Below are 26,892 nucleotides of genomic sequence, written 5' to 3' on the forward strand. Positions count from 1 at the left end.
TATATTCTATCTCTTCCGTTAGCTCGTGATTGTGGGGATTGTTTCTTAATCATTTTTGTATCCTAGAACTTAGCATTCTGACTAGACAAGAGTAGGCACTTAAGAAATGTCGATGAACTACACTGAAAAGGCAGCAGGATTCTTGAGAAAAGCCCAGAAGTGCTGATTATTCATCCCATCCCTTTACATGTTGAATGAGAATATCAATAAGCAGACAAGAGGGAGTGGTAACATACAAGACCCAAATAACGTACTGTTTTCTTACCTGATGTGCACTGCTTCATCATGTTATGCATTAAGAGACAGAGTAAAAAGAGCAACATGTACAAATTATTTAAATAGTACTTATGACATCTAATATACTCATTACGACTTAAAAAGTTAACAAAATCTTAACCTCTTACTATCAACAAAGAGATTAGATGTTTAGGATTTCTCTGCATATATTTAACAATAATGACCTAAGAAAGCATTTAGTAACTAGAAAAGGAAAGTGATAAGCTAAGATATTATATAACTTATAAAGAATAAAGCACAAAATGCAGTATAGTTAATAAGAAAACAGGAAACTGTCATGTTCATAGTCTGATGAACGTAGGTTTTGACAGGAAACAGCAGAGTTTCTAACTGCATGACAGTAAAAATTCAAACACTAAAGAAGAGTATTAAAAAGCGTTACAGCTATTTCACATAAAAATTTTCATAAAAATTTTAAAGCTGGGAGAACCTGCAGGGATGAATATTCTGAAGCCCCAGAGGACTTCATAATCATTAAGGATACATTTTAAAATTTTTTGGTGAATCTACTTCATTAGATAAACCACTAAAGGTTAAGAGAGAAGTTTCTTTTGTAAAACAGAGAAGTGTCACAGTTTTAGAGATTTGTAGTCTTTAAACATAATTTCTTAATAAATAATAGAGAAATCTGTGCTAAGAAAATTTGATCATCTGGGCTAGTGTATATGTGGACAGAGGACACACCATGTTCTCTATGTATTTGCTTTCTTCCAGCATATTATAGAATACCGGTAATTTGAAGAAGTTAGGGTTGATTTTTACAGTTGATTTTAAAGAGACACGACAGGTTATTCTTCCTCAATTTTAAAATGTAGAGGTAATAGAATTAATAATAAACCCCTATATTTATATGATGCCTTACAGTTAAAAGTGCTTCCATGCATATTATTTCAAGCTAAAAATTTTTCCCCGTGTGCGTGATTGGAGGTTGAACTGTGCAGGCAACTACCACTTTCTGAGATTCAAAAGAAGAAGAAGGACTGCACTGAGTATTCTGAAAGACAATCAATCCACAACAAAGTGGAAAAAAGTCATCCACACACCAAAAAAACCCCTAACCAAATGAACTTTGATCACTACTAGACAGGGTTTAAACCATTGAAGTGAGTCATGTGACACTGAGTGAACTGCAAAACAGTTGCAGTAAGTTTCCAAGACTGAGTCATATCAGATTATCAAAGCTCCTATTTGTGCATTTGGGTTTGTATAATCAATCTTTGTAAAACATAGAGCTACAGCTTTTAAAGACAAATGTAACATTCCTGTAAGTGGTGTACAATATTAAAAACTTTAAATTACTGTACATTACACTTTGCATGGGAAGATGGACATAAAGTCCAATGATCACACAGTGTTTTATTTTTAACTTTCTAGAGACTTTATTAGTTTTTCCTCCAAAGTTTAATCAGTAATTTTGTTGGATTATTTATATAATAGTCTTAATAGTTTTTTCAGTTTTCAAAATTTAAAATAAATGTAAATGGAAAATGATATGCTAAATTTATTCTCAATAATAAGCTTCTTTAAAAACTAAACTGTACAAATGACAAAGAATAAAACTAGCAATAAGTAGACAAAGCAAAAGATTTCCAGTGAATCAGAATAGAAACCCAATAAAAGTGACCAATTGGAGTTCATGACTTTTTGACCACTGTGTTATATAGACAAGAGCCAAAATTCAGACCTACAGTACTTAAAAGTCAAATTAAGTTAAAAGATTCAAGAATTTTATTGAAATAACATAAAGTAGACAATGCTTAAAATGTTTTTGGCTTTAAGCTAAGTAAATCATTTTTTAAAAGGAGACGCAACACTTGAAGTTAAAAAATTATAGATTTTCTGTTAAATGTATAAAATGCAATAGTTAAAACACATTTTTATAAGCAAAAAAAAAAGTGTACCCACATTTATAGGTGAAAAAAGGTGCAAAGAAAAGTGTGGAATTGAAGAAACTTATACTGTGCTTTTGTTACCAGGAAAGAAGAAAGAGGGAAAAAATAAAAGTCATTTACAAAGAACTTTTAGTCTTTCTATAGCATACTTAGATTCATCCAGTATATAGTGGGACAAACAAAATGAAACTGCCATTGTCCTCTTCCTGGCAGCTGACACATCTTGATAAAATTGAAACCATTAACATTATTTAGAAGGTACTCTAATGTCAATGGCGATGAGGTTAGGAATATATGAGGTTCTATGTAAATTTATGACCAATTACAGGAAATAAATCACTTCACACTTGTTTCACTCTGAACTTTTAAAGCTACATCAAAGTACCGCGTACATTTCACTTGATTTAACCTTTAGCTGAAGCACTGAAAAAATTCAAATCTTTAGCAAAACATCCTCATGAAAACGAAGTACTTCTTTTCTATCTGGATTGAACTCTGTGAGGAGAAATTATTCTTCTCTAAAACTAAATCATAGGTTTTATCAGTCTATCCAATCACTTAACCAAATTTTAAATCATTCATCTGATAAGGAACTTATATCTAGAATTTATAAAGAATTCTTACAACTCAATTATAAAAGGACAAATAACCCAATTATGAAATGGGCAAAGGATCTGAGTAGATATTTCTCTAAAGAAGATATAAATGGCCAGTGAGCATATGGAAAGATGCCCAATATCATTAGCCATCAGGAGAATTCAAATCAAGACCAAAATGAGATGACATTCACACTTACCAGGATGGCTATAATGAAAAAGAGAGATAATAACAAGTTTTGACAAGGATGTGGAGAAATTGGAACCCTTATACACAGCTGGTGGAACCTTACATACAATCATACGGCTGCTTTGGAAAACAGTATGGCAGTTCCTCAAATGGTCAAATATAGAGTTATCATATGACCCAGTGATTCCACTACTGAGTATAAATTCAAGACAAATGAAAACATATACTCAACAAAGGAACTTGTACTTGAATGCTTGCAGCAGCATTTTTTACAACAGCCAAAAAGTGGAAACAACCTAAATGTCCATCAACTGAAGCATGGATAAATAAAAGTGGTATATCCATATAATGGAATATTATTAGGCAATAAAAAGGAATGAGGTACTGACACATGCTACAACATGGATGAACTTTATGCTAACATTATGCTAAGTTAAAGAAACTAGTCACAAATGATCACATATTGTATAATTTTATTTAAATAAAATGTCCAGAAGAGAGAACCTATAAAGACTGAAAGTACATTAGTGGTTGCCAAGGGCTGGGGGAAGGGGGCTTGGGGGAAACAAAGAGTGTCTGCTAATAAAAATGGGATTAATTTTTAACGTAATAAAAATGTTCTAGGGGCAAGCCCGGTGGTGCAGCGGTTAAGTTCGCACTTTCTGCTTCTTGGTGGACCGGAGTTCGCGGGTTCGGATCCAGGGTGCAGACATGGCACCACTTGGCAAAAACCCATGCTGTGGTAGGCGTCCCATGTATAAAGAAGAGGAAGATGGGCATGGATGTTAGCTCAGGGCCAGTCTTCCTCAGCAAAAAGAGGAGGATTGGCAGTAGTTAGCTCAGGGCTAATCTTCCTCAAAAAAAAAAATTCTAAAATTGCTTTGTAGCAATGGTTGCACAACTCTGTGAATATACTAAAAACCATTGAATTGTACACTTTAAATGGGTGAACTGTATTGTATGTGAATTACATCTCAATAAAGATGCTTTTTTATATATATAAATCAGATAGCCCTTTTGTGGGTATGTTTCCAATGGAGATATTACCAGATTGAAAATAAATAATTTTCTATTTAGGAAATGTAGAAAACTTAATTGACTAAAAAAAAATTCACCAACAATGTTAATCTTCAACATCCAGTTTTTCCCTCAGCAGAAAAAGAAATAGTGGCTACTTTCTATAGCTTCATTTTAAACAGGCAGAAAATATTTGCAATTAAAAGTTTAATCCTTTAGACTGAAGTATTAAGTAAAAGGCGATGAATGCATTTGTAGTATTCATTTTTTTCAGAAACTAAAACTCCTGATGGAAAAGTAATTTTAAAAATACATAATTTACATTTATAGCCACACACCCACACTATTTTGTCACTGAACACAAAATAAGCTTTCAAACAGACAAGGTTAGTATCCCTCTGTTCCTCATTCTGAGGTGCTCACAGGCTGCTTAGTTAAGATTGGGCACTTGCAAACCACATGACCTCATGAATGCTATCTTATCATATCAGAGGTTCCTCAGAATGACCACAACAACTTAAATCAGACAGGCAGCAAAGTAGCACTAAGTCTTTGACACATATTATTGGTACGACATTTTTAGCTGTCCAGCTTGCGGGGAGTGCAAATCTGATTATCTTATGTCCAACTGCATCTGTGAGATATGGTCCCTGGAAAGCACATGATTTACTGCACTAAACACTTCCAACCACAATGTAAAGTTTTTAGTTTTTGTAAATCTGAGAGACCTAGCAATTCTCCTTTAATTGACAGTAACTTTGTGAAGCACATTTTCAAATGTTCCTAGTTTGAAAAACTGTCAATACTATCTTATTGCTTCTTTAAAAAACCAGCATTTTAAAATTGAATTACTTGATGCAAAAGAAAATGTTTTTAAAATGACTTACTATATTTCAAAGTCCTGGCATGGTAGAAGCAACTCGACTTTTATATTTAAGAATGAATAGCACTAAAAAAAGAATGTGAAGTATTGAGTAGCGTGGTGGGTAATAGTAATTAGACTGAAAAGATTCAAATTGGCTCTGAAATGAATCATTTGGACCAAGGCCTTAAGAGGAATATAATTCAAAATATAATCAGGGAAGAAGATTGCATTTTATGGATTTCCTCTTGTTTGATTAAGAAAGCTTCACCTTCAGCCATCAGATCAATCCCTCTAAATGTTATTTTCAGAACCACATACTAAGAACAAACTGGTCAGGGGAAGTCTCTCTCCCTCTGGTGTGAGAGATACCCCTCTCTACTGACTTCCCTCCTACTTTTATAGCTGCTCCTTCTCGGTCTCCATCGTGAGCTCTTTACTTCCTCCAAACCTTTGTATATCATGACCTCTGTGCCTAAAATACCCTTCTACTCTCCTTTTCCTGGCTATCTTCTGCTCCTTCTTCAATACAGAGCTTAGGCAGCCCCATGCCCAAAGACTTTTTGACACGCTTCTAGGCCATGGTGCCTATGGTTCTACCACAGCACTGCCCATACCTTCTGCTTCTCCCTACCAGTCTGAACTCCTTAACAGCTGGGCCTATGACTTCTGTACACCTAGCACAGGACTGGGATAAAAAGTACTTTAAAGATCATTTAGCATAACTGTTTTGGCATGTAGAAACTGAGGCAAGGCCTGAGGCATGCCTGGGAGCTGAAAGATGTTCAGATGTTGATTTTATACTGGTTGCATGAATATATGAAGTCAACTGGCATCTAAGGTCACACAGTTAATCAGTGGCAGAACTAGGCATAGAATCCAGGTCTTCCGACTCTAAGTCCACTGTTCTAAAGATGACAGTTTGGTTTTTCAACCACCTGTAGTAAGACGGAGAACAAAAACAAAACTAAAGAAACCAAACTTATCAAATTAAAAAAAAAAAAAAAGAAAACAAAAATCCAGAACTGCTATTAAGAATCTGGTAAATTGCATTGATACAGATTTTTCCCCCTCTTCTCCATCTTACGGACGTGTTTAGAAGTCCTGGCATGATAATGAAAGGAGAAAGTAAGAGTTAGATGAAGAGTAGCAGTAATCAGCTTCTGAATAAATGAAAGAAGCTTTGAGTAAATGAGTAAGTTCACTGGACTTTAAAACTGCAGTTCATTTTGTTTGTCCATATCAGGTTGAATGAAATCTTCATGTACCTCCCATCAGCATCACTCTAAATGTTAACAAATATATTTACTGCTGTAGTCAGGCTAAAATCTTATCAGCATCATACAGATTATTGAAATGGTTTTACACATTTATATCATTTTCCTCATGTCTGAGATCAAAGAGTATGCTATTAGATAGTCTCTTTGCGGGAATGCTGAAAGAAGTCTCTTCCAATCTCATTGAATTAAATCCGCTTAAGAACTGCTCTAAGTAACTATAAAATCTGTCACTGTAGGCTTTATAGTTAGCTCTATTTCCCTTAAAAAATGCTTCTCAGGGGCTGGCCTGGTGGCGCAGCTGTTAAGTTTGCACGTTCTGCTTTGGCGGCCCGGGGTTCGCCGGTTTGGATCCCGGGTGCGGACATGGCACCGCTTGGCGAGCCATGCTGTGGTAGGTGTCCCACGTATAAACTAGAGGAAGATGGGCATGGATGTTAGCTCAGGGCCAGTCTCCCTCAGTAAAAAGAGGAGGATTGGCAGCGGATGTTAGCTCAGGGCTAATCTTCCTCAAAAGAAAACAAAAATAAAATAAAAAATGCTTACCATTATCTGTCTTTATTTCTTATAACCCAAGTGGTATTTAATATGCAGTTTCCCTTGAAATGGTTTCTCATGACTTCCAATCTAATTGTCATAGAGTAATTGTTGGGACTACTTATTAAGCAATTTACAGATTAGTACTAACAAACATTGTTTTACTCTCATACATTGGAAAATCTAGCTATACTCATTTGATGTAAAAAGTACTATTAAAAATAACTTGCCACCTAGCACCAGAGAACACAGAAGTGCTCAAACACTACTGAAGCCAGCTTCAAAGAGCTGCCACTGGTCAAATCTAGGACAGTTTGAACACCAAGAGAACTGATTGAATGTGTGTGTACACAGTACTATGTTAGGACTTCTGAGAGACTCTTAAGAAATATAAGGCTGAATAAGACACAGTCTTTGCCATCAAGGAATTCACAGTATATCTTACCCCTGAGCATCAAGGAGACTATAACAACCATTAATTAAAATAAATGAAATTAAGTGCTGTGTTATCCCCATTTCTGAACTATTAAGTACTCATTATCAGTACTAACCATACAGACTTTATCAAATTAACTGTTCCACTTTTCCCCATCGGACTGCAAATTTGTCAAGAGTAAGACTATACTGTACTTCCCATAGTGTCTGGCACAATATCAGAAAAAAAAATCCCATCATCAGATGGGATGATACAGCTTAATATCCAAATCTCACTTTATAATTCCACCTGGTTCTGCTTCTTGGCCAGCAAGATATTATCTCTTGAGGATATTTATTTGGTCCTTTAATTCTGAGTACCAGATCCAAATCCTTAGTTTCAGATTGTCTAATTCCTTTCCTTATCTTTTAAATTTTCCTTTTCCAGGTGATATTATTTTCTCATCTTACTCTCTCCTACCAGACCTGTCTTTTCTGTCATGCTCTCATGACTCAACTCTAGTTCCTTAATGAAATTACCATCATTAGAAACACACATTTTCATTAACAAATTTAAAAATTTTTTTCTACCTATCGGAGGAACAGGATACATACATATATATAATTGGGTAAAAATACCTCTTTTTATGAATATAACATAAAGTTGGAAAGTGGTCTAAAAGTTTTGAATAAAAGTAAGGTATTCTCTGTGGGATTATTATAGTTTTTCTCTGAATGTGGTATATTATATATTCTTTTTGTAGGCAAAGAATGAATGGAAAGATACAGAGTCCTCGAGATTAAAAAAATTAATCTAGAAACAATTGCTGGAAGTTTGGTCACCAGTTAAATAACAAACTCTTGAAACAGAATGTATTGAAAAGCTGAGCTAATTTATGTCCTTGGGTAAGCTTGTCTTTCTTAAGCAATAGGTATAGATGAAATTGGATTGACAATTTTTATCTACTTCTATGCTTCTGGAAATGTCAAATTTGGCTAGAAAAATCTCAGTTGCCTCTGTTTTCAGAAAATCATATAATATTTAAAAGCTAAGATTTTAGTGGCACCCACTGGAAACTGAAGCAGAATCTGAAGCGTCAAATCAGACCAATTCCCCATTCTCAGATGGAACAGAAGTCCAGAACCTGATGCTGAAAGAAAAGTAAGGAAGACTAAGTGAGAGGAAATTTCTACTAACTAGACATTGGGTTCTCATCTGAGAGAAGTAATTAATTTTAATTCAATTAAACACTTAGGGAACTCCTACTCTATCTAACATGTGATCGTTAAGTGGGTCAGCAGGATTGTGATAGGGCAGTGGGATGGAGGGGATCAGAAGCCAGAATGCCCGGGTAGTAGTTCCGTCTGTCACTAACTCGCTGTGTAACTTTGGGTAAGTCCCTTAATTCTTGGGCCCTCAGCTTCCTCATTTATCAGGTAAAAACCAGATAAACTTTAAGAACATATCTGGCTTAAAAAAAAAATACAAATCTGAAATCTCAGCGTTAAGTCTCTTTTACATGGTGATACTATTCCAGATATAAAACACTATACATTGTACAATAATTTCTTTAATCTTATGACTTCAAATAAGATAAATTGCTTATCCAAGATAAAATGGAACAAATAATAGGAATAGGAGTAATAACACTCATTTAAAGAAGTCATTAAGAATGAATTTTTTATTCATAAATGGAGATTGTAAGATTAAAAAACAGTGCTAAACATTTAATTCAAGTGCCTTAAAGCAATTCTCATGAGTACAAACGTGATCTCTCATTATCTACGTGGGACATTTTGGGCAGCAAAGAAAACACTTTACTCGCAATGAGGCTTGTGTGAGCTCCTGCATGGTACTTTACATTGCTCCAACTAGAGAAAGAACAAATTTGAGGGAATAATTTCTTTTATTAAGAAGCTGCTGCACTGGGAAACCTAGCACTTCTTTTTTTTTTTTTTTTAATGTTATGATAGATTACAGCCTTGTGAGATTTCAGTTGTACATTATTGTTAGTCATGTTGTGGGTACACCACTTCCCCCTTTGTGCCCTCCCCCCACCCCCCCTTTTCCCTGGTAACCACCGATCAGATCTTCTTGTCAATATATTAACTTCCACCTATGAGTGGAGTCATATAGAGTTCGTCTTTCTCTGTCTGGCTTATTTCGCTTAACATAATACCCTCGAGGTCCATCCATGTTGCTGCGAATGGGCCAATTTTGTCTTTTTTTATGGCTGGGTAGTATTCCATTGTGTATATATACCATATCTTCTTTATCCAATCATCAGTTTTTGGGCATGTAAAACCTAGCACTTCTTACTGTAAAACATACATGAAAGTTTATAACTCCACATATTGAAATTTTTCTGAAACAGTAATACTAAAATCAAATTATCAGCAGCCATCAATAAAAATAGAAGACACTATGTTTGATTCTTATTTCTGCCTCCAGAAGTATACTGTTGCTATGAAGCAGCTTGTGAGTAAGATGTCAATGCTATGCTAGGTTATCGCTCTATAAACTAGATAATTACTTGGAGCTTTTCAAGACTTAAAAGGAAATCAAGACTGGTAGAAATAGTATAAAATACGCAGCCAGTTAAAAAAACAAAAATAGTATCATTCAGTTAGAAATAAAGAGAAAAAAAGGCTGCCAATAAGTACAGAGCCAAATAACTAGTTCTTTTCTACCTTTAATACGCTGGTTTAATGCCTAGATGAAGACCAATGGTGAAAGAGTCTCTAAAAAGCTTCTTTTAAAAAAATTCAAGTTCAAATGATTTTATTAACTACCTTTAAACTGAAGAATATAAGCACATGGGGAAAAAAAGATTCTAACAGCATAAAAGGGTAATCTGTCATTTGATTTTTAAAGTTCCTTATTTCAAAAGCCCTAGTTTAATAACAAAATGAGCACACATATTAAGCATATTAAGAATGTTTAGGACATTAAACATATTTTTTGGCAGATATTTAATTAAATCCGTAGCTCAGGTAAAGAATAAACAGAGTTAACAGAATTTAAAAACTTAAGGAGTACTCACATATAAACATTTTCTAACCCAATCTGCAGTGAGGGCTTTGTTTAGATTTTCTTTTATTTATTTAAACTCCTAATTTTGTACTTGGCTGGTAGAAATAAAAGAAGATTCTTATGATGACTTACAAAACTCCTCCACACCAAAGGAGACACGATGACAGAAGACCTTCTGGGTACTGGAAACCAGCCCAATGGCGATCCTTAGAAAGAAAGGGGGGGTTCACCTACCTGGGTTTATGTTGCTTACAGCACCCTGTAACAGGTTTTGTTTGTTGTTGTTTTCTTTGCCAGCCTTGTCCTGAAATAGCTTACATTTCTCTAATTTCTTCAGGAAGGGGGTCTCAGTAATTGTTCAGTGACAGATCATTCCACCTAAGTTCTTTCATAAATTATCCATCATTCTCTGATAAATGGTAAAAAATGCTGAAGAAATCTCTCCTAATAAATTCAGTCTTCAGAAGGATCAGTGACGTTTAAAATCTAACTAAAACAACTACGTTAAGTGCTCCCTTCTCGAAATGGAGGCTCTTGTGTCTCCACACTCACCAGTTTTCCTCCTATCCCACTGGTGGTTTTGGTCTCCTTTGCTGGCTCTCTTGACTTTAAAGGTCAGGAGTGCCACAAATTTGCTTCTGGACCCCCTTCTCTTTATCTATGAATGCCATTTATATGCCAATAACTACTAAACCTGTTTTTAGCCCTGACCTCTTCTTAGAACTTCATACTCACATAGCTATTGCCTACCCGGTATTTTCATTTGATGTTGAACAGGAATCTCAACCTTAATGTAAACAAAACAGAGCTCTTGATCTCCTGCCCTTCCTCAGCCTCAGGAAATGGCACCAACCACTCACTTAATCGTCAAGCCAAAAATCTCTGGAGTCACTGACTGTTTTCTCATGTTTCTCATACAGTCCATCGGCAAGTTCTCTACCTCTAAAACACACCTCTAACACATCTACATTGCTAACATTTCCACTTCTCCCACCCTTCTAAGCCACCTTTGCTCTTACCTGGACTATTTTAACAGCCTCCATTTCCCGTTTCCTTTCTTGCTCTCCTACAATCAACTCACCACAGAGCAGGAAGGGCCAATCAGATCTCATCAAAGTGCTTAAAACCATCCAAAGGCTTCCCACTAAATCAATAAAAAACCTGAACTATTTATCCTGGCTTACAAAGCACTGTATTGGACTTGACCCCATCTACCTCTCTAATCTTATCATCTATCATTTTTTTCGCACCCTCTACTACACTCCAACCACATTAGTATGGTTCCTCAAAAAGTCCCTTCATTTTCTTCTAGGGTCTTTGTGCTAGTTGTTTCTTCTGCCTGGAATGTTCTTTTCACTGATTTTCACACATCAGGAAGCTTCTTAGCACTCCTATCACAGCTTATACATTACCTTACCAGCAAAGCCTTTTGCAATAATCTATTCATTAGAAACATCTTCATGGAGTACTAATATATGCCAACATTGTTCTGGATGCTGGGGGAAGGTTCTTAATATTACTAGTAATTAGGGAAACACACATTCAAACCATAATGAGAAACCTCTTCACAGCCAAAGAATGACTAAAATTAGATAAAGTCTCACAATCCCACATGTGGATGAAGACGAGAACACTAAGAACTGTCTTCACTGCTCATGGGAGTGTAAACTGGCGTAACCACTTGCAGCAATGTTCTTAACAGACCAAACCGGAAATAATTCAAATGTTCACCAACAGCATAAATAAATTGTGGTATATTTATACAAAGGAAAATTATATAGCATTGAGAATGAATAACCTACATCTACATTTAAGAATAACATAGTTAAGAAGGATCCAAGATGGCGGTGTGAGTATCCTCTTTGTCTCTCCCCCTTTGAATCCACAACAAATTGGACATTCATTGCTTAACAAAGGATATCCATACAGCATCTCGGGACGCCTGAGAGACCCACGCGGCTACACATCGGAAGGCGGATGGACTTCCCTCTGGGAGGAGGTGGAGATAGGGGAAAATTCTCCAGCACCGACCGAACAGCCTAGTACCTGCAAGTGGCTTTCTTCCAGCGGATGCCCCCAGAGCATCGGCACACACCTAGGGCAGGAGGGAGCGCACACCAGAGGAGCGACGGTGGAAACAGGTGACCAGAGCCCTACCTAAGCCCCCTGCAATTACACCTAAACCCAGAGGGAAGCTTCAGAGTTGCACACCTGAGTCCGTGGGGAGAGCCTCTGCCCGCCATTGGCGGGGAGGCCCCGCCCGGTGGCCACAGTGCCTGGAGGGTCCCGGAGAGAATCCCAGGTGGTGCGGCAGCCCACCAGCTGCCGCTGCCCACCCCACTGTCTGCCGGGCAGGGCACGGGATTGCCGCAGGTCTCCTGGGAGAGGACTGGGGCTGGGTGGTCCTCCAGCGACCGTCTCCACGGACTGGGGGGGATACTTCAGAGTTCCGCCTGGGCAGGAGGCAAAGTCCCTACCTGTCATTAGCAGAGAGGCCCCTCCCAGCATCCACAACACCAGGAGGGTCCCGGAGAGGAAAATACCAGGCAGGGCAGCAGCTGGCCAGCTGCCACTGAAATCAAGGTCTCCAGCTATCCCCTAGACAGGGCAAAGGGCTCCCCGAGATCCTGGGGGAGAGGAGTGGGGCTGGGTGGAGCTCCAGCGACCCGGCTCTGTAGCCTAGGGGGAAACCCTACAGTCTCACAGCAGCCTCAGAGAAAGCCTCTGCACACCACTAATAGAGAGCACCCATCCGGCAGCCACAAGGCTAGAAGACCTCGGGAAAAAAGTAGCATAGCTAGGTGAGCTAACCACAGACTGCAGAAGATGCCCATGGCTCTGCTGTGACCCATAGTGGACAAGTGAGATTTTGTGGGCGCCGACGTGACAGAGCTGCAAACATAAGTGATCCTGCCCCTGGCCGCTGGAAAAGCCCATAACACCATGGCAGACCGCAAGGAGGGAGCACTCTAGGTGGTCTGCAACAGTAGGCACCAGTAGCCTGAAGCCCCCCCGTGACGGCCCCCACAGCTGAAGAGGGAACCCACAGGACCACTGTGACTATGAGGAGGGGCCCAGGCCCAGTTAGCTACAGCTGATAGGGTTCCTGGTTGGTGCAGTATAAACAGCTGCTCCCCCACCACACCAGTAGAAACAAGTGGAAGGAGTAACTAAACTCAATTTCTCTGCGGAGGCACAAATCTACAACATCAAGCAATATGAAAAAATATATTAAATCTCCAGAACAGAAGGAAAATAACAAATAAACAGAAAACAATCCCAAAGAAAGTGAAATATGTAACCTAAATGATGATGACTTCAAAACAGCCATCATTAAAAAACTCAATGAGTTAAAAGAGAATTCAGATAGACAACTCAATGAGTTCAGGGGCTATGTCACAAAAGAGTTTGATACTATAAAGAAGAACCAAACAGAAATACTGGAAATGAAGAACACAATAGAGGAGATTAAGAAAAATCTAGATGCACTGAACAGTAGGGCCGATAATATGGAGGAAAGAATTAGCAATTTGGAAGATAGGAATATAGGAATGCTGCAGGCAGAGGAGGAGAGAGAAGTAAGACTAAGAAGAAATGAAGAAACTCTCCGAGAATTATCAGACGCAATTAGGAGATGCAACGTAAGGATTATAGGTATACCTGAGGGAGAAGAGAGGGAGAAGGGGGCAGAAAGCCTATTCAAAGAAATAATGGCTGAGAACTTCCCAAACCTGGTGAGAGAGATGGAACTTCATGTGACAGAAGCCAATAGATCTCCAAACTTTATCAATGCAAGAAGACCAACCCCACGGCATATAGTAGTGAAGCTAGCAAAAGTCAACGACAAGGAGAAAATACTAAGGGCAGCCAGGCAGAAGAAATTAACCTACAAAGGAACCCCCATCAGGCTATCAGCAGATTTCTCAGCAGAAACTTTGCAGGCTAGAAGAGAGTGGAATGATATGTTCAGAAATCTGAAGGACAAAAACCTACAGCCGAGAATTCTCTACCCAGCGAAAATATCCTTCAAATACGATGAAGAAATAAAAACTTTCCCAGATAAACAAAAATTAAGGGAGTTCATTGCCACAAAAACTCCTCTTCAGGAAATGCTCAGGAAAACCCTTATTCCTGAAAAATCAAAAAAAGGAAAGGGGCTACAAAACCAAGAGCAAAGGAGATAAGTAGAAGGACAACAACAGATTAAACCATGGGACGAGAAACAAAGGAAACTGAAGAAAACCAGAAAACAAGACATAAAATGGCAGCGGTAGGCCCCCACATCTCAATAATCACTCTAAATGTAAATGGACTGAACTCCCCAATCAAAAGACACAGAGTGGCAGGATGGAGCAAAGAACAAGACCCAACAATATGCTGCCTCCAGAAAACACACCTCAGCCCCAAAGACAAACACAGACTCAGAGTGAAGGGATGGAGAACAATACTCCAAGCTAATAATGAACAAAAGAAAGCAGGTGTCGCTATACTAATATCAGACAAAGTAGACTTCAAAGCAAAACAGATAAAGAAAGACAAAGAGGGACAGTATATAATGATAAAAGGGACTCTCCACCAAGAAGACATAACACTTATAAATATATACGCACCCAACACAGGAGCACCAAAATATGTAAAGCAACTCTTAACAGAACTAAAAGAAGACATCAACAACAATACAATAATAGTAGGGGACCTCAACACACCATTAACACCAATGGACAGAACATCCAGACAGAAAATCAACAAGGAAATTATAGAATTAAATGAAAAATTAGATCAGATGGACTTAATAGATATATAGAGAACACTTCATCCAAAAACAGCAGGTTACACATTCTTCTCAAGTGCGCATGGAACATTCTCAAGGATAGACCATATTTTGGGAAACAAAGCAAGCATCAATAAATACAAGAGAGTTGAAATAATATCAAGCATCTTTTCTGATCATAATGCTATGAAACTAGAAATCAACTACAAGAATAAAGCAGAGAAAGGTGCAAAAATGTAGAGACTAAACAACACGCTTCTGAACAAACAATGGATTATTGAAGAAATTAAAGAAGAAATCAAGCATTATCTGGAGACAAATGAAAATGAGAACATGACATACCAAATCATTTGGGATGCAGCAAAAGCAGTCCTAAGAGGGAAATTCATTGCAATACAGGCTCATTTCACTAAACAAGAAAAAGCTCACATAAGCAACCTCAAACGACACCTAACAGAATTAGAAAAAGAAGAACAAACAAAGCCCAGAGTTAGCAGAAGGAGGGAAATAATAAAAATAAGAGCAGAAATAAATGATACTGAAACAAAAAAGACAGTAGAAAGGATCAATGAAACAAAGAGTTGGTTCTTTGAAAAAATTAACAAAATCGACAAACCCTTAGCCAGACTCACCAAGAAAAGAAGAGAGAAATCTCAAATAAATAAAATTAGGAATGAGAGAGGAGAAATCACAACAGATACCAATGAAATACAAGGGATCATAAGAGAATACTATGAAAAACTATATGCCAACAAATTGAACAACCTAGAAGAAATGGACAAATTCCTAGACTCCTACAACCTTCCCAAAGTGAATCAGGAAGAAATGGAGAATCTGAATAGGCCAATCACAAGTAAAGAAATAGAAACAGTAATCAAAAACCTCCCCAAAAATAAGAGTCCAGGACCAGACGGCTTCTCTGGAGAATTCTACCAAACATTCAAAGAAGATTTAATACCTATCCTTCTCAAACTATTCCAGAAAATTGAGGAAGATGGAGTACTCCCTAACACATTCTATGAAGCCAACATCACTCTGATCTCCAAACCTGGCAAGGACAACACAAAGAAGGAGAACTACAGACCGATATCACTGATGAACATAGATGCAAAAATCCTCAACAAAATTCTGGCAAACCGAATACAGCAATACATCAAAAAGATTATACACCATGATCAAGTGGGATTTATACCAGGAACACAGGGATGGTTCAACATCTGCAAGTCAATCAACGTGACACACTACATTAACAAATTGAGAAACAAAAACCACATGATCATCTCAATAGATGTAGAGAAAGCATTCGACAAGATCCAACATCCATTTATGATAAAAACCCTCAAGAAAATGGGTATAGAAGGAAAGTACCTCAACATAATAAAGGCCATATATGACAAACCCACTGCCAACATCATACTCAATGGACAAAAACTGAAAGCCATCCCTCTGAGGACAGGAACAAGACAAGGGTGCCCACTTTCACCACTCCTATTCAACATAGTACTGGAGGTGTTGGCCAGAGCAATTCGGCAGGAAAAAGAAATAAAAGGAATCCAAATAGGTAATGAAGAAGTAAAGCTCTCGCTGTTTGCAGACAACATGATCTTATATATAGAAAACCCCAAAGAATCTAAAGAAAAACCATTAGAAACAATCAACAACTACAGCAAAGTAGCAGCATATAAAACCAACATACATAAATCAGTAGCATTTCTATACACTAACAATGAACTAACAGAAAAAGAACTCAAGAACTCAATCCCATTCACAATCGCAACGAAAAGAATAAAATACCTTGGGAAAAATTTAACCAAGGATTTATACAATGAAAACTACAAGACTTTCTTGAAAGAAATTGACGACGACATAAAGAGATGGAAAGACATTCCATGCACGTGGATTGGAAGAATAAACATAGTTAAAATGTCCATACCACTTAAAGCAATCTACAGATTCAACGCTATCCCAATCAGAATCCCAAGGACATTCTTTACAGAAATTGAACAAAGAATCCTAAAATTCATATGGGGCAACAAAAGACCCCGAATTGCTAAAGCAATCCTGAGTAAGAAAAACAAAGCTGGCGGAATCACAATCCCCGATTTCAAAACATACTACAAAGCTACAGTGATCAAAACAGCATGGTACTGGTACAAAAACAGGTCCACAGATCATTGGAAGAGAACTGAAAGCCCAGAGATAAAACCACACATCTACGGACAGCTAATCTTCGACAAAGGAGCGGAGGGCCTACATTGGAGAAAAGAAAGTCTCTTCAACAAATGGTGCTGGGAAAACTGGACAGCCACATGCAAAAGATCGAAAATTGACCATTCTTTTTCACCACACACCAAAATAAACTCAAAATGGATCAAAGACCTAAAGATTAGGCCTGAAACAATAAGTCTTCTAGAAGAAAATATAGGCAGTACACTCTTTGACATCAGTTTCAAAAGAATCTTTTCAGACACTATAACTCCTCAGTTGAGGGAAACAATAGAAAAAATAAACAAATGGGATTTCATTAGACTAAAGAGCTTCTTCAAGGCAAGGGAAAACAGGATTGAAACAAAAAAACAGCCCACTAATTGGGAAAAAATATTCACAAGCCACTTATTCGACAAAGGGCTAATCTCCATAATACACAAAGAACTCACACAGCTTAACAACAAAAAAACAAACAACCTCATCAAAAAATGGGCAGAGGACATGAACAGACATTTCTCCAAAGAAGATATAAGTATGGCCAACAGACACATGAAAAGATGTTCATCATCGCTAATCATCAGGGAAATGCAAATCAAAACTACACTAAGATATCACCTTACACCCGTTAGATTGGCAAAAACATCCAAAACCAAGAGCGACAAATGTTGGAGAGGTTGTGGAGAAAAAGGAACCCTCATACACTGTTGGTGGGAATGCAAACTAGTGCAGCCACTATGGAAAACAGTATGGAGATTTCTCAAAAAATTAAAAATAGAAATACCTTATGACCCAGCCATCCCACTACTGGGTATCTATCCTAAGAACCTGAAATCAGAAATCCCAAGAGTCCTTTGCACCCCTATGTTCATCGCAGCATTATTTACAATAGCCAAGATGTGGAACCAACCTAAATGCCCAGAAACTGATGATTGGATAAAGAAGATATGGTATATATACACAATGGAATACTACTCAGCCATAAAAAAGGACAAAATTGGTCCATTCGCAGCAACATGGATGGACCTCGAGGGTATTATGTTAAGCAAAATAAGCCAGACAGAGAAAGACGAACTCTATATGACTCCACACATAGGTGGAAGATAACATATAGACAAGGAGAACTGATCGGTGGTTACCAGGGAAAAGTGGGGGTGGGGGGAGGGCACAAAGGGGGAAGTGGTGTACCCATAACAAGACTAACAGTAATGTACAACTGAAATCTCACAAGGCTGTAATCTATCATAATCTTAATTAAAAAAAAATAATCCTACCGCAAAAAAAAAAAAAAAAGAATAACAGTTAAAATCTCACAATTTAGAGCAGGAGAAGCAAGACAGAAGAATATATACTATAATAAGCCATTTATATAAAATTCAAAAACTTAAACTATTGCATTAGAAGTTGAGATCATAGTTATCTTTGTGGAGAAGGGAGTAAGTAGTGACTGGGAAGGGTATGAATGGGGCTCTGGGGTCTATTTCTTGGACCTGGGTGGTCGTTATATGGGCTGATCACGTCCTTTGTGGTAATTTATTGAGCTGTAAACTTGTTACCTGGGTACTTTTCTGTATATTTCTATACAAAAGTTTTTAAAGAGTTTCTGTTCTTTAAATTAGTCAAGTCTTATGATTATGAACCCATTTTACTATAGAATGTTAAGAATAATAGCTGGTGAACTCATACTAGAAGGTCTCTGTTATTAAAAAGCAATGAAGAAACTGTCGTTTGGTCTTAGTAGCAGGAATAGTTGTGGCTCTTCTAACCAATTGGTCTGTTTTTATCATACAGACATTCTGAAATGTTTGAAGTGACCAGGTTTCCCATTTTGTGTTGACTGCTGAAAACCTTAGAGGTAAGTTTGAGGCCCACTTACAAGATATATATGGAGACTTTTGCGGTATGCATTTTTGTACTGGTCTTATTCATGACTCCATACTATATTCCTACAAGTCTTCTTTCCTTTTGCTCACAAAATTGTAGTTTGCTATTTCGTATCACTTACAAACTTGCTTCATTATATCTGGAACAAGGCAGGGTAGTAATGAATAAAAACGCAAAGGCTTTTTTTCTTTCTTTCTTTTAAAAAATATATAGTTTGCTTTTGTTTTATTTCATTCTAGTTTAATCCTGAATTCCACCTTCTGCCACTTACTGGTTATGTGACTTTGGACAAGTTTATTTAGCCCTTCTGAGCCTATAAAATGGCAATAATAATAAATTTCACACGATAATTGTGAAGATTAAAATAATTATCCAAAAGATCTACACCTGATTTAGCAACTAACACATAGAAGTGTAATAAAAAAAAGGGAAAATTTGCTCTATATGGAAAACCTACTAAGCAAATAGAACTAGAATTATTTCTGTGGGATTTTACGGACATAAAGCACATTAACACGATTTTATTACGACACCATAAAAATTCAGCAAAGCTGTTTAACGGGGAATTATTTAATTTTTAGTATAAGTGAACTATCTTATTCTGGAATAAATTCACCTATTCCTAGAACATCCACCAGAACACATCACCATCAAGAACAAGTGAAAATATAACTGGTATTTAAAAACATTTTCAAATCAGCTGTTTAGTACGCATTTTCCCATGAAACAATACTGTAAATGGTAGCAGGCTCCAAAGGACCCAGAGAAGCCTAGTCAACTGGTAATCTGGCTGAACCATAGAATTATAACTTCTCAGTATGTCTGTACCTAAATGAGTCCCGAGTACATTTCCTTTGACTTCTAAGTGAAAACAACTTTCTACCTTCTTCTATCTCCCTTGGCATTTAGAAAACATTCTTTGTCTTTAGCGGTCAGCAGCTGTAAGAAGAGAGACCTACGTTGCAAAAGCAGACGGCTTATTCATCCCTGGAACCTACAATTTTGTTTCATGTCTCTGACTTACATGTTCCTGATGCCCAATCTCCCTGTTAAATTTCTTTTCATTTTTCAAAACCCAGTCCAGACGCTGTTACCATCTAGTCCCTGTTACGTTACAAAGGAAGTTACATAGCATACGGTGGCGCAGTGCATGGATGGGCTTGAAATCTTATAGTCTGAACTAACATCCTACCTCTACCGCTGCCTAGTGTATGATCACGGTGAGTTAACACCTCAGAACCTCAGTTTTATTACATGTAAAACACGAATAACAGTGATGCTACCTACTTCATAGGCCCGGAGTGAAGAGTAAAGGAGATAATGGAAGTATAACACTAGGCACAGCGTCTGCCACAGAGGGACCCTTAAACGAACGGCAGCTACTATAATGCTCTATTTTTCATTATGTACTCCAATTTATTTATTTGTATGCCTATCTCCATTCTTAGCCTGTGAGCCCCTTGAGGCTATGGATTGTATTTCAATCTTCTTTATCTTCATTTCTAAACCCAGTGTCTAGTATACAGTGGGTGTTGTGATGATAGATGGGTGGGAGGGTAGGGGGAGGGGAAGCTGGGTTAAGGAAAGCACTTGAATTGGGGCCCAGATTCTTTTCTATGTAAGCCATGAGAACAGGATGTAGAGAGAGAGGAGGATTTAACCACAGCTCTTGCCAGGTCTGGGGCAGAAAGGGTTTCCAGGGTGGCTGATGCAGGTCTTGGCAGGGTCTGAGAGGCTCCAAATTAAAAGATTTCTAAGGGAAGTAGATAAAGTTAGGAGCAAAATTAGTTAGGTGGTGAGGGTAGGAATTGCAGGAGTTGGGAATCAGAGAAGAGACTTGGATGAACGATAGTAAGCTGCTGCAGGAAGTGAAGATAAATCTCCATTTGCAATGCTAACAGGGAGAGAGAGGGAGCTGTAGAATTCACTTACTGGATGTATTCAAATTCACATGTCAGAGAGGAACAACACAGTTAAAATATTGTCATTAATTGCCATTCTTCAGATTTTAAATATTGATGAAATGTTTTCTAACCTAAAGTCTGTAAGCAGCAGAGAAAGAACTGACCAAACAGGATTCAACCCCGGCACAATCACTGACTACTTGTGTAACCATGGGCAAATCACTTAATCACTGTGAGTCTGTTTCCATATCCATCCAACCGAGAATACCACTATCATGTGGAATTATTACGAAGGTTGGTAATAATAAATATGAAGTGCCTGAAACAATGCTTGGACAATTTACCAATGCTTGGCAATGCTCACTCAATAAATAGTAACTATATTTTATAAATCAACAATATATTCAGCCATTCATCAAAAATAACCTGCTTAATCTCTTTACTATTTCATACAGCTAACTATGATAAGTGGTCATAGTTATAACATGTACAACATTGCTGTATGTTCAGGAAGATGAATCTGCAAAGTCTGTCTCAACATTTCCTTTGACATTTACAGAAGTACAAAAATCAGCTAACAAAGTGACTATTAACAGTCACATGTTCAAATATAACAATATTTGAAAGTTAATGTTTATGTTGAAAGACAAAGATTCTGGCAAATTCTAGCAAAAAGTTAAGTTGGAGAGATCAGATTGGCTATCTTTTTTGTCACTGTCAAGTGCTATATCACAGGAATGAAACTAGAATAAAAGGGTGACACCTTATTGAACTCTCTTAAGATGCTGGTCCAACAAACAGTAATTTTTGTAGTAAGTCCACTACAGCCATTATCTTGGTTTAAACTTTTACTTGTGTTCACTTATCCTTTCTTTAGTTATAAAACTGTGAAACAGGTGGAGGTATTAAAATCTGCTCAGGAAACATAATGAAAGGAAATCTCCAACTGAAGATCTATAAAGGTTTCATATTATCTAGTAAATTTAATCTCTTCTTTGCTTTGAAGAGTCACCATAAGCTGGCTCTGTTCAATCTATCCTTATTTCCCACAATTCAGTCACATCAATTCTTCATCTCCTCTAAACTCCGAACCCCGCACACACTGTCACCTCTGTGCTCACCAACTGTACTGTACTCGCTCTCCTCTCCACCATGTTTTCTGCCTGGGGCCTGCTTAAGCCCAGGACTCTGGTCTACTCTGAATCGCACAATTAGCACCTCATCACAAACTGTTCTAAGTTTTGTTTTTTTTTTTGAGGAAGATTAGCCCTGAGCTAACATCTGCCACCAATCCTTCTCTTTTTGCTGAGGAAGACTGGCCCTGAGCTAACATCCATGCCCATCTTCCTCTACTTCATATGTGGGATGCCTACCACAGCATGGCCTGACAAGCGGTGCCACGTTCGCACCCAGGATCTGAACCAGCGAACCTTGGGCCGCCAAAGCAGAACGTACTAACTTAACTACTGTGCCACCAGGCCCAGCCCCTGTTCTAAGTTTTAACTTGCACAGCTAGCTCTATATTTTAACAGTAGAAAATTCTACCTTATTGATTAATTTTGTATTCATGTTTGCATAAGATAAACGACTGCTTTCACAGGCCACATATAAAAAACTGACATTAAAGTTAAACCTCGTGTGAACTATTTTCTGCCAGTCCTGATGAAGAGAATATCATCATTTTTAGTTAAGGTACATGACAGGCAGAATTAATGTTTGTTGACTGATTTTTAGACAAGTCTAAGAAATAGTCAATCCATATACAATTTTCTTAATTCAGCAACATCGAAGTTTCCTTATCTTCCTTAAATGGGAGACTGTTTTATTTTAGTCATAATTTTCTTTGAGAAAACCTTTTGAACACAAGGAATAAGTCCTGGGGTTCTCAAAAGAATAAGGATTTCTAGAAAATGTTTATTTGTAACTTGTTCTTTCATACATGGCTACTAGGGATAAGAACAGATTATAAAAAATGTACACAAATAAGTCAAGATTATACAAGATCCTGAATTCCTCAAATGTTCTCACGGCTGAATATCAGTATTTACAGGAATGACCCCCAAAATTTCAGGACAAATTAAATTAAACCACATCTAAGATTTATTATTTTGGTTAATGTTTTGTTTCTTCATTCGGAATTTACTTAGGTTGACTATCCAGGAGGTATCACCCAAAACACTCTGACTTTAACTGAAGGGTGTAATACCAGGAAAGGGTATTGTCCAAACTTTTTCCTTTGAGGTTTAAATTAATTTAGTGGCAAAAATGAGTTTCTTTCTTAACAAATGAGGTTTGTTACCCATTGAAATCTCATCACTGTGAATAAAAGTTATTGTACCAAAACTCAAGATAAGGGGCTGGCTCCGTGGCCAAGTGGTTAAGTTCACGTGCTCTGCTGCGGCGGCCCAGGGTTTGGATCCTGGGCGCAGACACGGCACCGCTGGTCAGGCCACGTTGAGGCGGCGTCCCACATCCCACAACTAGAAGGACCTGCAACTAAGATATACAACTATGTACGGGGCGGGGGGCGTTGGGGAGATAAAGCAGAAAAAAATAAAAATAAAAAAGATTGGCAACAGTTGTTAGCCCAGGTGCCAATCTTAAAAAAAAAAAAAAAAAAGATAAGAAACATGCTTTTCCATTCATGTTTAGCTAGATATTTATCATTAGAAAATAATAAAGGACAAGGAAATTGACTTACAGCCACATTAACAAAAAGTATCTCTCTAATCAACACACATTAGTTTAAAATAATTTCAATTACCTAGTATAGTACCTATAAAACCATCTGAAAATTTCACGAGTTGAATCTCACAGATTCAAGGTGGTGCCAGTTTAAAAAGCGTTCAGATACTAAGAAATCTGTTAACTGATGTTAGGCAAGTATCCTTTTTTGCAATCTCAGTAATACTACCACCACGAAGGGGAAAAGAAGACAGGAGTAAAAAGACTTCCCTCTATCTGTAACGGTAAATACCACAAATCTATTCTGTAGGTATAAAGAAAATTTTAGTTTAATTGAAGTAAATTTGACACCTAGACAGACTATCAAGGGTTTTCAGATCACAATAAAAAAACAAAATACTTGCCATGCAAATTTTAATTGATCATTTTAGATCACCATTAAAGAGGTTTAAGGAAAATTAATCCTCTATATCACAAGAAAAAAATCTTAAGAAGAAGGCAATCTTCTAAAATAGTATTATTAACTATAATCAAGGATTCACAGAAAACACTTATCATGAAAGAGTCAGTCATAACCAGTAAGCGTTGTTACAATACAGAGGAAGGAAGAAAGAAATATGTGAAGATCAAAATTTATCACTTACCTCATGATTCAGCTCCGCTATCTGATCTTTCAGTTCCCTAATATACTGGTTAGAGTCAGACTTGTTAAGTTGTCCTTGAAGCTTTCCTTCTTCTTTCTGTTTTGTGACAATACAAAAAAGCAAAAACAAGAGACCATTTTCACAGCAGGTACTCAAATATTTGAAAATACCGGACAGCATAAGGCATATCCTTTAACTGGCTAAATTCTGAACAAAGCTGTTTTCAAAGTATTTCAGAAAAATAATTCATAGTAAACTATACTGAATATTTCTAAATAATGCTTAATAGAAGTTGTTTAAAACAAATGCAACTTACAACGTACCTTTTGAGAGACTCTTAGAAATCAATACATAATCAAATAGGTCTACTAGTGAAAAAATTACTCTAGAATTTCAAAGCCATTTATTTAGTTATTTTGGGGGCAAACGATTTTCTATCCATAAGAGATTCAGTGCTTAGCTGAGAAGGTGGTGAGCCTCCCACAGCCACACTGGGAATCTGCTTTTGCTTGGGAAACAGAGAAGAAGGGGAAAAAATAAAACATTCTCTAAACCACTCTCCAAGAGGAGGACAGTGCTGAATCTCTTCTGTTTAATTAGCTCATGAATATGTGTCGTGAGGCCCAGATGTAGCGGATGAAAAGATGCTCCAATCCCTAAGGGCTAGTTCCAGAACTGTGCTGGGATCATGTTCCAGGGATAGACTGGGAAGGGGGGGAGCTGCCTTTTTCTTATACCACCTGAAAACAAATGTGAACTTTTAAGAGGAAGGGCTTAGTAGAGAGTGAAAATAGGTTTTTGCTATCTCCAGATCATCTGTAATTAGGAAGCCATGTGCTGATGCTTAAAATGTTAAGAAGCTCTGATTCAGAGACTTCTACTGAAACTACCGAGTAACTCCTGATAGCATAAAAGTACTGGTTTACTTTTAATAGTCACCAACCACTCAGTTTCCATCCATGGAGACGAACACTGTTAACAGTTTTTTAGTGTAATCTTCCCATGGTATTTTGTACATATATAATCAAACATACATGTATACACACATATATTTTTACTCTTACTATGGACACCATACACAGTTCTACTCTTATCTTTCAAGAATACAACTTGAAGATCATTCAATATCAGTACATACAGAGCACAAAAATAACCATTTTGATTTAAGAGATTCATGTAAGTTATCTTCATGCTATCTGAAGATTTATAGTTTTTTTTTAAAGTAGGTTTTAAAATGTGCTGTAGGTCCTGTACATTTACCTTGAGAGTAATGGGTTGCAGTGAAGAGCATTTTCCAACGTGGAGATCCCCATTACTACCTTTCCTTTCACAGTAAGAAGGGACCTGGGACATCATCTGGTTTGGTTCTCCGACTGAAGCCAAGTCCTCCCTGTATGTTCCTTTTATACACCCTCCCCTAACATCCTTGGCAGAAAGAACTAACTAGAATTGCTCCAGCAACAGAATGGGTAGCTCCCCTGTAGAGTCAGGCATCATTCCAACAGGACTGCTCTTCTGCATCAACTGTCCTTGTAACAACAGGCCTACTAGGACCAGTTCAACTGACCCCATCTTATCAACAGAGTAATTGAAAGCTGTTTTTCAGGAATTGAGAGTCGACCCCTTGTCCAGTTCAGGCCAGTTGAGACCACCAACCCATTAACTGGGCCTGTGCAAATGCCCCATAGGCAAACCCTTTTGATATCTGGGGACTGAAAACTCCACCCGGAGATCACACCAACACCACCATTTTGTGAACATGCGTCCTATGAAGAGCCATGAAGCTTGACTACACTTGCGCAGATCATCAATTACCTCACTTCTCCTCACCTCCCGTCCTCTATCTCCACACTTCAGACCGCCCTGCTCTTCTAGCCCATAAATTTTGCTCCAAACCCTGCACTGGGGAGACCTTGCAATAGAGCTTTTTCTTTTCTCAAAAGCTGAGGCCGTAAATAAGTGTTTTTTTTATGCACATCGGGCAGAGAAGCCCTTCTTTGTGCAGTACCATCCTTGCCACCTTGATTGCATTCTTATGTACCCTTAGTCTGTTCTTCAAGTCCTTTCATGAAGTTATTCCTATAAGCCCCCTCCCCCTTTTGTGTTTTTGGTCTTTTTCTTTTGGCAATATGTCTTAAAAACCATTTATTAAAAGATGGTCTGCTGAAGCAGTCTGAAGTAACTAGTATTTGTACAGATGTAAAAGAACAACCATAGTTTCAACAGGCTTCAAAACTTTTCTTATATACTTATTTTTAATATTTTTTTGTGAGGAAGATTTGCCCTGAGCTAACATCCATTGCCAATCCTCCTCTTTTTTTGCTTGAGGAAGATTAGTCCTCAGCTAACATCTGTGCCAGTCTTCCTCCACTTTGTATGTGGGATGAGTGGAGTAGATCCACAACTGGGATCTGAACCACGAACCCCAGCCACCAAAGCAGAGCACGCAGAACTTTAACCACTTGGTCACCTGGCCCTCCCCCAAAACTTTCCTTACATATTTAAACACGTGAATATCACATATAATCATCTATGCAAAACTAATTTAACAATTACTATATTCCAAATGTGCTAGGTTTCTTAAATCGTACCATCTCTGAAGCCCTATCTGTTCTTTCATTTATACAAACAATAAAGTGCCTTTATTATTTAAATCAGTTTGAATATGGGTTTCTGTCACTTG

At 37.6% G+C, this 26,892-nt stretch overlaps 1 protein-coding gene across 6 annotated transcripts in view; it reads right to left on the bottom strand.

The window, feature by feature from the left end:
• Positions 1-26,892, bottom strand: part of EVI5 (ecotropic viral integration site 5) — a 211,560-nt gene that overhangs the window by 13,784 nt on the left and 170,884 nt on the right. For all 6 annotated transcript variants that reach the window (XM_046645597.1, XM_046645596.1, XM_046645595.1 and 3 more), the window contains one exon: positions 24,210-24,305. In XM_046645597.1, coding sequence (XP_046501553.1) covers positions 24,210-24,305 — 96 coding nt within the window. The remainder of the gene's footprint in view (positions 1-24,209; positions 24,306-26,892) is intronic.

This window comes from Equus quagga, chromosome 18 (genome assembly GCF_021613505.1).
Source record: "Equus quagga isolate Etosha38 chromosome 18, UCLA_HA_Equagga_1.0, whole genome shotgun sequence".
Taxonomy (NCBI): Eukaryota; Metazoa; Chordata; class Mammalia; order Perissodactyla; family Equidae; genus Equus; species Equus quagga.